The 14,311-nt window shown below is 48.4% G+C and overlaps 1 protein-coding gene across 1 annotated transcript; it reads left to right on the forward strand.

Moving 5' to 3' along the window:
• The first annotated feature begins 485 nt into the window (after positions 1 to 485).
• LOC140204990 (apoptosis-associated speck-like protein containing a CARD) lies at positions 486 to 14,290 on the forward strand. Its single transcript, XM_072272035.1, has 3 exons — positions 486 to 810; positions 12,974 to 13,012; positions 13,861 to 14,290. Exons 1-3 carry the CDS (start codon positions 528 to 530, stop codon positions 14,115 to 14,117), a joined length of 579 nt encoding a protein of 192 aa, XP_072128136.1. The 5' UTR covers positions 486 to 527; the 3' UTR covers positions 14,118 to 14,290.
• The last annotated feature ends 21 nt before the right edge of the window (positions 14,291 to 14,311 follow it).

A 14,311-nucleotide genomic window follows, 5' to 3' on the forward strand; every position in this document is an offset into this window, starting at 1 on the left:
GGAGGCTGTGTCCTCTCCCACTCTAGCTAGGCCTTTCAATATTCGGTAAGTTTCATTGATACCTACCTCCCTCGTCCTTCTAAACTACAGAGAGTACAGGCGCAGAGCTATCAAACGTTAACCTTTTCATTCCCGGAATCGTTCTTGTGAATCTCCTCGGACTCTTTCCAATGCCACTACTTACTTTCTTAGCTGAGGGGCCCAAAACAGCCCACAGTGCTCCAACCAGAAACAAGACAAAATCTGCAGATGCCTGAAATCCGAGCAACACACACAGAATCCTGGAGGAACTTTATACCTTCTGACAGAGTGCATGACCATACACTTCCAGGAAAAGGAGAGCGAGGAGTCGGGAATGGGGTAATGTGAAACTCTTGGGGGACGGATGGGAAAGTGGGAAACTCCCGGGGGCAGTGGGGAGTGTGCAGAGTCAGGGATGGGAGGATTGGGGACTGTGCGGCACTTCCTGGGCGGGCCGAACCGAGGGGACTTCCTCCTGCCTTTACATCTGTGCTCAGGACGCGGCGATGCCCCGAACAGTGCGCCAGTGCATTGTCGAGGCGCTGGAGAACCTGGGCAAGTCGCAGCTGCGGCGCTTTAAGGAGGACCTGTCCGAGGTGCAGTACCGGCCCGGCTTCAGTGCCATCCCCCGGGGCCGGCTGGAAGGCGCCGATGCCCTGGACCTCGGCCGCCTCCTGGTCGGCACCTACCGGGATGATTACGCGGCCGAGTTGACGCTGCAGGTGCTGGAGGCGCTGCCGGAGCGGGAGGTGGCCGACTCGCTGCGCCGCTCGCTTTTCGTCCCGGACGGTGAGTTGTTCTTGGCAGCCCCGGCAAAGCAGCGCACCCTTGTGTGCAGTGCTTGCAGATCCGTGTTGCGAGAAGCGTGGAAAGTGTGTTTGAAGGTTTGCAGCAAGAGGGGCTGGTGTGCAAGGTGTGGGATGCCTGTGCAGTTGGCGGGTGTGTGTGTGTGTGTGTGTGTGTGTCTCTGTGTCTGTGTGTGTGTGCGTGTGTAGACTTGCAGAGAGAGAGGGCTGGTATGCAAATTTAGGGCGAATGTACAAACTGTGTGTGAAGGCTTTCAGCGAGAGGCTGCTGGTGTGCAAGTGACGGAATCGACCCGTGAAAAGTGGGGGTGAAAATTCCAAGTGTGTGTTTGTGTGAACGCTTTCAGAGAACGATTGTTGTGCAAGACAGGGAGAGTGTTCAACAGTAGTGTGCGAAGGCTTGCAGAGACATGTCTGATCTGTGATTGGATCGAATGTGCGAGGTATTTGTGTGAAGGTTTACAGAGGCTGGCAGGCACGTCGTGGATGGGTGTGCAAAGTGCACACTTGTGGAGGGTTTCAGACAGCGTGGAGTCCAACGTATATGTTGTGTGGGCAAAGTGTGAAAGGTCATGTTAGTGTAACAGGTGAGGCTGAGTGTGCAAGATTACTGAGCATGTAACGGTGAGAATGCAAGGTGTAGACTAGTGAACAAGGGTATAGTGTACACAAAGGTAAGAGTGAGTGTGTATGCAAAAACAGGACGTGCAAATGTGGGAGGATTATAAGGGGTGTTTCTGTATATGGTGGGGTGCATGGTAAGGGTTGGTGTGCAAAATGAGGCCAAGTGTACAAGGCAAGTGAGATGTGTGTGCAACTGCACAGGCAGAGTCACTGTGCAACATGAGCCTGTGTGGGTGTGCAAAGGTGCGCAGAGTCAGCTCAGAGCGCATAGATTGCAGAACAAGGTGGCAATGCTGCCAAGGTGGTGGGTGACTTTGCACAGTGAGTGTGATAGCGCAAAGCCTGTCCAGTGAGTATACAAGGCAAAGGTGGTACTACGCTGCAAGCCAGTCATGGAATGAATGTGCAAAGTTATCTTAAAGTGAGTTCACAAAATAGTCACAGCAGTGGCAAGTGTAGACAGCAGGCAGAGAGGGTTTGATTGCTGTGAGTCTGCAAGCAGGTATGTGTGCATGGAAGTGCGAGTCAGGCAGAATTAAGCATGAACAATGAGTGGTTAGAAAGATTTACCACAAACCTTGTGGTGTGCTTGCAAGGAATGGTGTGCATCTGACAAAGATGATATACACATGAGAGTGTGGAGAAAGAATGCATGTTGTGTGAGTGTGTGAATGAGAGTGTGACAGAAAGTGGTGTGTGTGAGAAAGATTGTGAGTGGCAGAGAGATATTGTGTGCATGTAGGAGAGAGATTGTCTTTGTGAGAAAGAGATTGTGTGCATGGGAGAGAGAGATTGTGCGTGCGGGAGAGAGATTGTGCGTGTGGGAGGGAGGGATTGTGTTTGTGAGGAAGAGATTGTGTGTGTGGGAGAGAGGTTGTGTGTGTGTGGGAGAGAGGTTGTGTGTGTGTGGGAGAGAGGGGGTGTGTGTGTGGGAGAGAGGTTGTGTGTGTGGGAGAGAGGTTGTGTGTGTGTGGGAGAGAGGGGGTGTGTGTGTGGGAGAGAGGTGTGTGTGGGAGAGAGGTTGTGTGTGTGTGGGAGAGCGGTTGTGTGTGTGGGAGAGAGGTTGTGTGTGTGGGAGAGAGGTTTTGTATCTGTAAGAGAGAGGGTGTGTGCCTACAGGAACATATTGAACATACCCAAATCAAAAGCATGGATGGACCAGGATGTCTGAAGTCTGCCGAGGGCTAGATTTGTGGTATTCTAGTGACTCAGGTCTGCACAAGAAAACCAGGTATGACTTGTGGAGGGCCATCTCAAAAGCAAGGGAGCAATTCTGAATGAGGTTGGAGGCGGAATCAGCATTGCTTCCTATAAACCCTAACATCATGACTGGCAGTAATGCGTCACTACCAGATGAGCTCAATGCCTTTTACGTACATGTTGGAAGGGAGGATAAAACTACAGGTATGAGGATCCCTGCAAGACCTGGTGACCTTGTGATCTGTCTTGGAGGCCAATGTCAGGCTATCTTTCAAGAGAGTGAAAACCAACAGGCCCCGATGCTATAGCTGGTTGGTCCAACCAACTGGCAAGGGTGTTCAAAGACATTTTCAATCTCTCATTGCCACAGTCAGAACTTCCAACCTGCTTCAAAAGGACGACAATTACACCAGTGCCCAAGAATAGCAGGGTGAGCTGCCTTAATGACTCTTGCCCATTAGCCTTCACATCTGTGGTGATGAAATGCTTTGAGAGCTTGGTTATGGTTAGGGTTAACTCCTGCCTCAGCAAGGACCCAGGCCCACTGCAATCTGCTATAGCAACAATAGGTCTACGGAGGATACGATCTCATTGGCTCTTCACGTGACCATACATCACCTGGACAATATAAATATCTATGTCAGGATGCTGTTTATTGACTGTAGCTCAGCATTTAACACAATTACTCCTACAGTTCTTACTGAAAAGCTCCAGAACCTTGGCCTTCTATACCTCCCTCTACAACTGGATTCTTGCCTTCTTAACCAGAAGACCGTGGTGTGTGCTGTTTGGAAATAACATCTCCACCTCTCTGACATGCAACACTGGCGCATCTCAGGGATGTGTGCTTAGCCCACTGCTCTACTCTCTCTACGTCCATGACTGTTTGGCGAGGCACAGCTCAAATGCCATCTATAAATTTGCAGATGATACAACCATTTTTGGCAGAATTTCAGATGGTGATGACAGGGTGTAGAGGAGCAAGATATAACAGCTAGTTGAGTGGAGCCGCTGTAACAACCTTGCACTCACTGTCAGTAAGACCAAAGAACTGAATGGGGATTTCAGAAAGGGTAAAACAAGGGAACACACACCAGTCCTCATCAAGAGGTCGAAAGTGGAAAGAGTGAGCAATTTCAAGTTCCATAGTGTCAGTATCTCTGGGGATCTAACCTGGATCCAACATATTGATGCAGCTACAATGAAGGCACGACAGCAGCTCTATTTCATGAGGACTTTGAGAAGATTTGGTATGTCACCAAAGACTCCTGCAAATTTCTACTGGTATACCATGGAGAGCATTCTAACTGGCTGCATCATTATCAGGTATGGCGGGGGGGGGGGGGGAGGAGGGGTGCTACTGCACAGGATTGAAATAACCTGCAGATAGTTGTAAAGTTGGTCGGCTTCTTCATGGGCACTAGCCTCTGCAGTATCCAGGACATCTTCAAGAAACAATGACTGAAAAAGGTGATGTCCACCATTAAGGACCTCCATCACCCAGGTCATGCTTTGTTCTCATTGCTACCATCAGGAAGGAGGTGCAGAAGCTTGAAGGAACACACTGAACGATTCAGGAACAGCTTCTTCCCCTCTGTCATGCAAATTCTGAATGGACATTGAAACCATGAACATGACCTCACTATGTTTTTATTTGTATTTCTGGACTACTTATTTAAATATTATATATACACCCTTATCGTAATTCTCTGTTTTCTCTCTATTATGTATTGCAATGTGCTGCTGCCACAAAGACAATCAATTTCACATGTGACAATGATATTAAACCTGATTCTGAGAGATTGTGAGTGTGAGTGATTGTGTGTAAGAGAGAAAGATTGTGCGAGACAGCCAGTGGTCAGACTGTACTTGAAACATTGTGAGCATTTTTGGCCTGCTCTCTAAGAAAGGATATGCTGCATTGAAGAGGGTCCAAATGTTTTTTGTGAAAATTATCCCAGGAAAACATTAATGTATGCGTTAATGTATGAGGAGCAATGATGGCTGTGGGCCTGTCCTCGCTGGAGTTTAGAAAAATTAGGGTGGGATCTCAGTAAAACCTAACAAATATTGAAAGACCTAAATAGAGTGCATGTGTTTCCGATGGTGTGGGTGGGGTGGGGTGGTGAGAGCAGAGCCTCAGAATATAAAGATATCGCTTTAGAACAGAGATGAGGAGGAATTTCTTTAGTCAGAGGGCAGCAAATTGCCACAGATGGTTGTGGAGGCTAAGACATAAAGTAGAAACATAGAAAACATACAGCACAATACAAGCCCTTCAGCCCACAAAGCTGTGCCGAACATGTCCTTACCTTAGAACTAACTAGGCTTTACCCATAGCCCTCTATTTTTCTAAGCTCCATGTAGCCATCCAGGAGTCTCTTAAAAGACCCTATCGTTTCTGCTTCCACCACCGCCACCAGCAGCCCATTCCACGCACTCACCACTGTCTGTGTAAAAAATTTACCCCTGACATCTCCTCTGTACCTACTTCCAAGCACCTTAAAACTGTGCCCTCTCATGCTAGCCATTTGAGCCCTGGGAAAAAGCCTCTGACTATCCACACAATCAATACCTCTTATCATCTTGTACACCTCTATCAGGTCACCTCTCATCCTCTGTCACTCCAAGGAGAAAAGGCTGAGTTCACTCAACCTATTCTGGATCATTGGGACCTCCTCTGGGGCAGGTGTGACCTGTACAAAAAGGATGGTTTGCACTTGAATCCGAGGGGGACTAATATCCTGGCAGGAAGGTTTGCTAAGGCTACTGGGGAGAGTTTAAACTAGAATTGCTGGGGAGCTGGGAACCAAACTGAAGTGATGGAGGAAAGGGAGTATGACTCACAAATAGAGAAAGTTTGGAGATAGTGCAAAAGGGAGGATAGGCAGGTGATAGAGAAGGGTCGCACTCAGTCCGATGGTTTGAGATGTGTCTATTTTAATGCGAGGAGTATTATGAATAAAGCGGATGAGCTTAGAGCGTGGATCAGCACCTGGAGCTATGAAGTTGTGGCCACTACAGAGACTTGGATGGTGCAGGGGCAGAAATGGCTACTTCAAGTGCCAGGCTTTAGATGTTTCAGAAAGGATAGGGAGGGAGGCAAAAGAGGTGAGGACGTGGCACTGTTGATCAGAGATAGTATCACGGCTGCAGAAAAGGAAGAAGTCATGGAGAGGTTGTTTACTGAGTCAGTGCGGGTGGAAGTCAGATACAGGAAGGAGCAATAACTCTACTGGGTGTTTTTTATAGACCACCCAACAGTAACAGGGACATCGAGGAGAAGATAGGGAGACAGATCCTGGAAAGGAGTAATAATAACAGGGTTGTTGTGGTGGGAGATTTTAATTTCCCAAATATTGATTGGCATCTCCCGAGAGTGAGGGGTTTAGATGGGGTAGAGTTTGTTAGGTGTGTTCAGGAAGGTTTCTTGACACAATATGTAGATAAGCCCACAAGAGGAGAGGCTGTACTTGATCTGGTATTGGGAAATGAACCTGGTCAGGTGTCAGGTCTGTCAGTGGGAGAGCATTTTGGAGATAGTGATCACAATTCTATCTCCCTTACCACAGCACTGGAGAGGGATAGGAACAGACAAGTTAGGGAAATGTTTAAGTGGAATAAGGGGAAATATGAGGCTATCAGGCAGGAACTTGGAAGCATAAATTGGAAACAAATGTTCTCAGGGAAACACAAACACGAGGAATTCTGCAGATGCTGGAAATTCAAGCAACACACATCAAAGTTGCTGGTGAACACAGCAGGCCAGGCAGCATCTCTAGGAAGAGGTACAGTCGACGTTTCTGTAGTCCTGACGAAGGGTCTTGGCCCGAAACATTGACTGTACTGCTTCCTAGAGATGCTGCCTGGCCTACTGCGTTCACTGGCAACTTTGATGTGTGTTGCTTCTCAGGGAAATGTACGGAAGAAATGTGGCAAATGTTCAGGGGATATTTGCGTGGGGTTCTGAGTAGGTATGTTCCAATGAGACATGGAAAGGATGGTAGAGTACAAGATCTGTGGTGTACAAAGGCTGTTGTAAATCTAGTCAAGAAGAAAAGAAGAGCTTACGAAAGGTTCAAAAAACTGGGTAATGATATGAATCTAGAAGATTATAAGGCTAGCAGGATGGAGCTTAAGAATGAAATTAGGAGAGCCAGAAGGGGTCATGAGAAGGCCTTGGCGGACAGGATTAAGGAAAACCCCAAGGCATTCTACAAGTACGTGAAGAGCAAGAGGATAAGACGTGAGAGAATAGGACCAATCAAGTGTGACAATGGAAAAGTGTGCATGGAACTGGAGGAGATAGCAGAGGTACTTAATGAATACTTTGCTTCAGTATTCACTATGGAAAAGGATCTTGGCGATTGTAGGGATGAGCTACAGTGGACTGAAAAGCTTGAGAATGTAGATATTAAGAAAGAGGATGAGATGGAGCTTTTGGAAAGCATCAAGTTGGATAAGTCACTGGGACCAGACGGGATGTACCCCAGGCTACTGTGGGAAGTGAGGGAGGAGATTGCTGAGCCTTTGGCAATGATCTTTGCATCATCAATGAGGACGGGAGAGGTTCCGGAGGATTAGAAGGTTACGGATGTTGTTCCCTTATTCAAGAAAGGGACTAGGGATAGCCCAGGAAATTATAGGCCAGAGAGTCTTACTTCAGTGGTTGGTAAGTTGCTGGAGAAGTTCCTGAGAGGCAGGATTTGTGAATATTTGGAGAGGCATAATATGATTAGGAATAGTCAGCATGGCTTTGTCAAAGGCAGGTCGTGTCTTATGAGCCTGAATGAATTTTTTGAGGATGTGACTAAGCACATTGACGAAGGTGGAGCCGTAGATGTAGTGTATATGGATTTTAGCAAGGCATTTGATAAGGTACCCCATGCAATGCTTATTGAGAAAGTAAGGAGACATGGGATCTAAGGGGACAGAACTGGCTTGCCCACAGAAGGCAAAGAGTGGTTGTAGATGGGTCATATCCTGCATTGAGGTTGGTGACCAGTGGTGTGCCTCAGGGATCTGTCTGGGACCCCTAATCTTTGTGATTTTTATAAATGACCTGGATGAGGAAGTGGAGGGATGGGTTAGTAAATTTGCTGATGACACAAAGGTTGGGGGTGTTATGGATAGTGTAGAGGGCTGGCAGAGGTTACAACTGTTACACCGGCGTGGGAAGCGAACCCAAGTGCAGGACACCGACACATAAATAGCCTTAACAGAAGTGTGTTTATTGATAGTTGCAAGGAAGTCCAGGGAGTGAGGATTAGGCCGAGGGCGCCAGGGAGTGAGCAAGGCTGGTCCGGGAATCGAACCTGGGTCACTACAGCAAGACCCTGGCATTTAGTGGCGAGACTTAGATGGAGCAGGGATGTGGACCAGGGGATGAGTGTGGCTGGGAAAGATCAGAGAGCGGAATGCCCTGCTCCTATTAACACGGGGGGAAATTAACACAGGCAACTGGCGCAGGAATGGAACTTAGAATATAGAACACTGAGCAGTCAAGAGACGGCGTAAACACAGGCAAACAGCGCGGGTGGACAGAGGAGTAGTAGGCAGGCCAAACTCTTCTTGACCCCGGGCATTGGTGGAGCTGGTCTTCTAACTGGAGACAGACAGCAGGCAACACTCCTCTGCCATGGAGCATTAACTGGAAAGGTAAATGGCTGGCAATCCTTATCTCGACACAGAATAGCGCAGACAAACAGCAGGCAAGTCGTATCTTGACTCGGAGTAGCACGTGAAGTGGCAAACAGCCGGCAATCACTTAGCTGGACATGAAGAGACGGAATTCCCGAAGCAACCCCAGGCACCGAAGCAACTTAGCATCCACCATTCTCGGCGGCCCGGAACGTGCATTGCTGCACTGACTGAGGTGACGGTCCAGCCCTGAGTAGTCATAGTCATAGTCATAGTCATACTTTATTAATCCCGGGGGAACTTGGTTTTCATTACAGTTGCTCCATAAATAATAAATAGTAATAGAACCATAAATAGTTAAATAGTAATATGTAAATTATGCCAGTAAATTATGAAATAAGTCCACAACCAGCCTATTGGCTCAGGATGTCTGACCCTCCAAGGGAGGAGTTGTAAAGTTTGATGGCCACAGGCAGGAATGACTTCCTATGACGCTCAGTGCTGCATCTCGGTGGAATGAGTCTCTGGCTGAATGTACTCCTGTGCCCACCCAGTACATTATGTAGTGGATGGGAGACATTGACCAAGATGGCATGCAACTTGGACAGCATCCTCTTTTCAGACACCACCGTGAGAGAGTCCAGTTCCATCCCCACAACATCACTGGCCTTACAAATGAAGTAGATGTAAGATGGAGTTTTTATGCTGCCAGTTCAGATGAGAATCAGGTGCCTTAATCAAGGAGCCCAGTAGAACATGGGGACAAGGTAATTAAAAGAAAATGAGGAGTCAACGGACCGGACTGTGACAACAACGGGACAATGATAGGATGCAAAACTGGGCTGAGAAGTGGCAGATGGAGTTCAACCCAGATAAGTGTGAGGTGGTTCATTTTGGTAGGTCAAATATGATGGCAGAATACAGCATTAATAGTAAGACTCTTGGCAGTGTGGAGGATCAGAGGGATCTTGGGATCTGAGTCCATAGGACACTCATAGCTGCTACGCAGGTTGACTCCGTGGTTATGGAGAAATATGGTGCATTGGCCTTCATCAATCGTCGGACTGAGTTTAGAAGCCGAGAGGTAATGATGCAGCTATATAGGACCCTGGTCAGACACCACTTGGAGTACTGTGCTCAATTTTGGTCGCTTCACTATAGGAAGGATGTGGAAACCATAGAAAGGGTGCAGAGGAGATTTACAAGGATGTTGCCCGGATTGGGGAGCATGCCTTACGAGAATAGGTTGAGTGAACTCAGCCTTTTCTCCTTGGAGCGACAGAGGATGAGAGGTGACCTGATAGAGGTGTACAAGATAATGAGAGGCATTGATCATGTGGATAGTCAGAGGTTTTTTCCCAGGGCTGAAATGGCTAGCATGAGAGGGCATAGTTTTAAGGTGCTTGGAAATAGGTACAGAGGAGATGTCAGGGGTAAGTTTTTTTATGCAGAGAGTAGTGAGTGCATGGAATGGGCTGCCGGCGGTGGTGGTGGAGGCGGAAATGATGGGGTCTTTTAAGAGACTCCTGGATGGCTACATGGAGTTTAGAAAAATAGAGGGCTATGGGTAAAGCCTAGGTAGTTTTAAGGTAGGGACATTTTCGGCACAGCTTTGTGGGCCAAAGGTCCTGTATTGTGCTGTATGTTTCCTCTTTCTGTGTATTCTCATAAGGCATGCTCCCCATTCCAGGCAACATCCTTGTAAATCTCCTCTGCACCCTTCAAAAGGTTCTTGATTAGTAAGGGGCATCAAAGGTTATGGCAGGAAGACAGGCGAATAGGGTTGAGAGGAATAATAAATTAACCATGATGGAATGGCCGAGCAGATTCCATAAGACCATTAGACATAGGAGCAGAATTAGTCCATCTGGCCCATCAAGTCTGCTCTGCCATTCAGTCATGGCTGATCCCTTTTTTTAATCTCCTCCTCAATGCCAGTTCCCGGCCTTCTCCCCGTAACCTTTGATGATTCATTGGGTTGAATGACCTAATTCTGCTCCTATGTCTTGTGGACAGATAGTGTGTGTGTAAGGGAATGATTCTGTGTGTGAGTATGTGGAGAGAGATTGCAGAAGATGCAAAAATTGGTGGTTTTGTGGGTGGGTTAGAAGAGAGCCAAGGGATATAATGGGACTGATTATTTGCAGATATGGCGGAGAAATGGCAGATGGAGTTTACTTCAGCAAGTGTGAGGTGTTGCAGTTTGGGAGTTCAAAGGACAGGACACAGTTCATGGCAGGGTCCTTAACAGTGCTGATGTGCAGAGGGATCTTGGGGTCCAAGTCCACAGTTGTGTAAAAATGGCAATACAGTAAATAGGGTGGTAAAAAGGCTTATGACACACTTGTCTTCATCATTCAGGCTTTGTGGGTAAGAATCAGGAAGCCAGGTTGCAACTTTATAAAACTTGGCCCGGCTGCACTTGGGGGATTGTTTGTAGTTATAGTCACAGGAAGGATGTAGAGGCTTTAGAAAAAGCAGAGAGGAGTTTAAACAGGATGCAGCCTAGTACAGGGACAATTGGTTAGAAGCAGGGTCAGATAACCGTGGGTTGTTTTTTTTTCTGGAGTAGCAGAGAATGAGGTTTATAAGATGATCAGAGACGGAGCCAGAGTCTTTCCTCCACTCCCGCACAGAAATCTCAAATACAGTACTAGACGGCAGAGGGGTAAAGTTTTAAGGAGATGCGTGGGACACACAGAGTGGCGGGTTCCTGGAATGGGTTGCCAGGGGTCGTGTTGGGGGCAGATACGATAGAGGAAGTCACGTGAACAGGCAGGGAATGGAGGAACGCGAATCATTGTTCCACAATGGTCAGCATAGCTATGGTGGGTCGAAAGGCCAGTTCCAGTTGTGTCTGTGTGCGTGAGGGAGAAAAGGAGAATGTTTGTATGTCAGAGACTGAGACTGTAATCTCGGTTGTATGAAATTGTCTATGTGAGATATTGCGTCGCGGATATAAGAGAGGGGGATTTTGAGTGTGTGGAAGAAAAGAAAAACCGCGCGGAGGAGAGTGAGGGAAGGACAGAGAGATAGAACGTGCGGGGGGAGGGGGTGAGAGAGCGGCAGAGAGATGATGTTTATATGGGCGTTGTGTGTGCGCAGTCGTGTACACGCACAGTGCGTGTGCACTTGGGACGCGTACGTAGGTCGCGGGTGTATGAGTGGCGTGCGATGGCAAACTACTGGGCTAATTTGCAGGGGCACAATGATTCTCACCCTGCAAAGGGAGTGTTGCAGGAGTGGGGGGAAAATGGGAGGTTTCATTGGGATAACTTTAGTCGGGTAGGGAATGATTTTGCTAAAGGATTAGAATTTGATCTAAGGATAAGTTCGTCAGTAGTTTATCCGGTTGTAGCTAGATTTATACGGATGGTGCTAAGGAACCTGAAACAGGAGTGACAGGGTTGGGGGTGGCTATACCAGCAAAAGAAATTGGAATCCGCAGAAGAACATCCAATAAGTTAGGGGTGTATACAGTGGAGATGCTGGCAGTGTTGTTTGCGTTGTGGAGATGGGTGGAGAAAGCTAGACAAGTCAAAGTGTTGATATGCTCAGATTCATCCTCAGTTCTAGTGAGTTTTAAGGTCTTTTCACTCAAACAGTCGGCAAGATGTACTTTATGAAGTCCTTCAGTCAGTCACAAGAATTGCAAATCAGGGAGGTCAGGTAAAATTTCTATGGATTCCAGCACATGTACGGGTGAAGGGGAATGAGAGAGTGGATGAGTTGGCAAAGAGGGCGTTAAAGAAAGAAAATGTAGAAATGCACATTAGTATTAGTAAAGCAGAGGTTAAGTGTGTAATCTGGGGAAAAAAAATCAACCAAATGTGGCAAGAAAGATGGGACAGGGAGGGGAAAGGGAGGCATTTATATCAAAAGAGTAATGCAGGTACTAGAGTAGGTAGTGGATTCAGAAGAGAGGAGATTGTGTGGACTAGGTTAATGCTGGGGCACTGTGCATTAAACAAAACATTGAAAATGATAGGGAAACACCATACAGGATTGTGTGAGGAATGTCAGGAAGAGGAGTCAGTAGAACATGTAGTTTTAAGTTGTAGGAAGTATGGGATACAGAGAGAGAGAGAGAGAGAGAGAGAGAGAGAGAGAGATGAAAATTAATCTAAGGCAACTGGGGGTGCAGGAATTCACATTAAAAGGGTTGCTGGGCATGGGTGAGAAAGCACGAGAGGGTATTTTTAGCTTTATTAAGGGGTACAGGGTTTTTTTTAATAGGATATGATGGATAAGCAGGAACAGGGTACTAGGATGGCCAAAGATGGGAGGATAAAGGGTATGTGTGTGTGTGTGTGATTGGGTGAAGGGATTTAGAATGTAAGTCTATTACACTCCGGAGCAGAAGGTGGCGGTAATGTACCATTAAACTGGGTGCCAACCGCCATAAAACAAGACTGAGAAGAAGAGGAGTGGTGTGCATGAGTGTGTAATGTGCGCGCGCGTGTGTGTGTGTGTGAGTGAGAGAGAAAGAGAGAGAGATGATTTATGTGCATCAGACGTTAGGATAACCTGTGGTGGGTGAAGAACAGAGTGGTGGTAGGGCCTGTTACACTGGGCCTGGGGAGTTGGGAGTGACTGGGGGAGCCCAGGTAGAGAAACCACGGTGTGTAGCCTCCCACCGCTGGGTTAACACTAACGCCTCTCATTTCCTATGTATTTGGCAGAGCGACAGGCAACAGGAACCGGACCCCGCGGCAGTACTGGTGAGTAAGTATGGAGGGGTGGGAGAAGGGATTTGGACAGTGGAGGAAGAGGATGAGGGTGGCGGAGAGAGGGGTTGAGAGAGTCGGGGAAAGAGCGGCGGGGAGAGTGGGGGAAGGGAGGGAGGGTAGAGAGGGAGAAAGGAGGACGGAGCAGTTTCAAGGGAGAGTGTGGGGAAAGGGAGAGGAGGGGGAGCAGTCTGAGAGAGAAGGGGGGGGATTAGAGCGGTGGGAAGGGGGAGAGGAGGCGCAGTCTCTCAGAGAGAGAGAGAGAGTGCGGAGGGGACCAGAGCGGTGGGAAGCGGAGAGCAGTCTCACAGAGAGAGTGGGGAGGGGACCAGAGCGGTGGGAAGGGGAGAGCAGTCTCACGGAGAGTGCGGAGGGAATCAGAGCGGTGGGAAGGGGAGAGCAGTCTCACAGAGAGAGTGGGGAGGGGACCAGAGCGGTGGGAAGGGGAGAACAGTCTCACAGAGAGGGTGGGGGGATCAGAGCGGTGGGAAGGGGAGAACAGTCTCACAGAGAGAGTGGGGGGATCAGAGCGGTGGGAAGGGGAGAGCAGTCTCACAGAGAGTGCGGAGGGGATTAGAGCGGTGGGAAGGGGAGAGCAGTCTCACAGGTGCAGGTCCACGGTGCTTTATAACCACAGTCGCGTTGCTGGCGCTCCTCCTCCCCGTTCAGCCTTCCCCTCCCTAAGCTCACTCACTCTCCTACATCCCTCTCATCCAACCCTACTTCTCACCCTCGCCTCCCAATTTGCAGCATTACTCCTCTGCCCCCTCATCGCCCCTCCCTCACCTCTCTCCCTTCACTCCACTGGCTCCTCGTTCATCGACTCTCCCCTCTCTTCTCAGCACACCCCGTGGACCTCTACCACTACGAGATTGTGCAGCGTTTCCACTCGGCGGACTGCGTGCTGGACCGGCTGCTCAGCAGCGGAACGCTCACGGCCGAGCAGTACGATCTCGCCCGGGCACAGCCCACTCGGACGGAGAAAAACCGGGCGCTGCTCCGCATTGTGGGGGACAAGGGGAGGGAAGCGAAGGAACAGCTATGGCGGAACATGGAATCAGAGGACGCGATGTTCACCCAAAGTCTGACCGGGCAGTGACGCTCTGCCCCCGTGAATCTTCACATCTCCGTGAGTCTCCAGGCGGGGACTGTGAGGAACATGCTCACCTCTGGGACTCTGGGTCACGTCTCACCCCACACTAGCACCAACTGCTCCCGGAAGATTTTTTAAAAATCACATTTTTTTAAACCAATTAAAAACTTTTATACTTATTGCATGTATTATTTGACTGG

This window comes from Mobula birostris, chromosome 11 (genome assembly GCF_030028105.1).
Source record: "Mobula birostris isolate sMobBir1 chromosome 11, sMobBir1.hap1, whole genome shotgun sequence".
Taxonomy (NCBI): Eukaryota; Metazoa; Chordata; class Chondrichthyes; order Myliobatiformes; family Myliobatidae; genus Mobula; species Mobula birostris.

Bases quoted from the DNA above. Each gene is read 5' to 3' on its own strand.
- LOC140204990 (XM_072272035.1), top strand. From the start codon at position 528: ATGCCCCGAACAGTGCGCCAGTGCATTGTCGAGGCGCTGGAGAACCTG. The intron at 811-12,973 runs GTGAGTTGTTCT...TGTATTTGGCAG, and splicing joins CTCGCTTTTCGTCCCGGACG to AGCGACAGGCAACAGGAACC. The intron at 13,013-13,860 runs GTGAGTAAGTAT...CTCTCTTCTCAG, and splicing joins CGGACCCCGCGGCAGTACTG to CACACCCCGTGGACCTCTAC.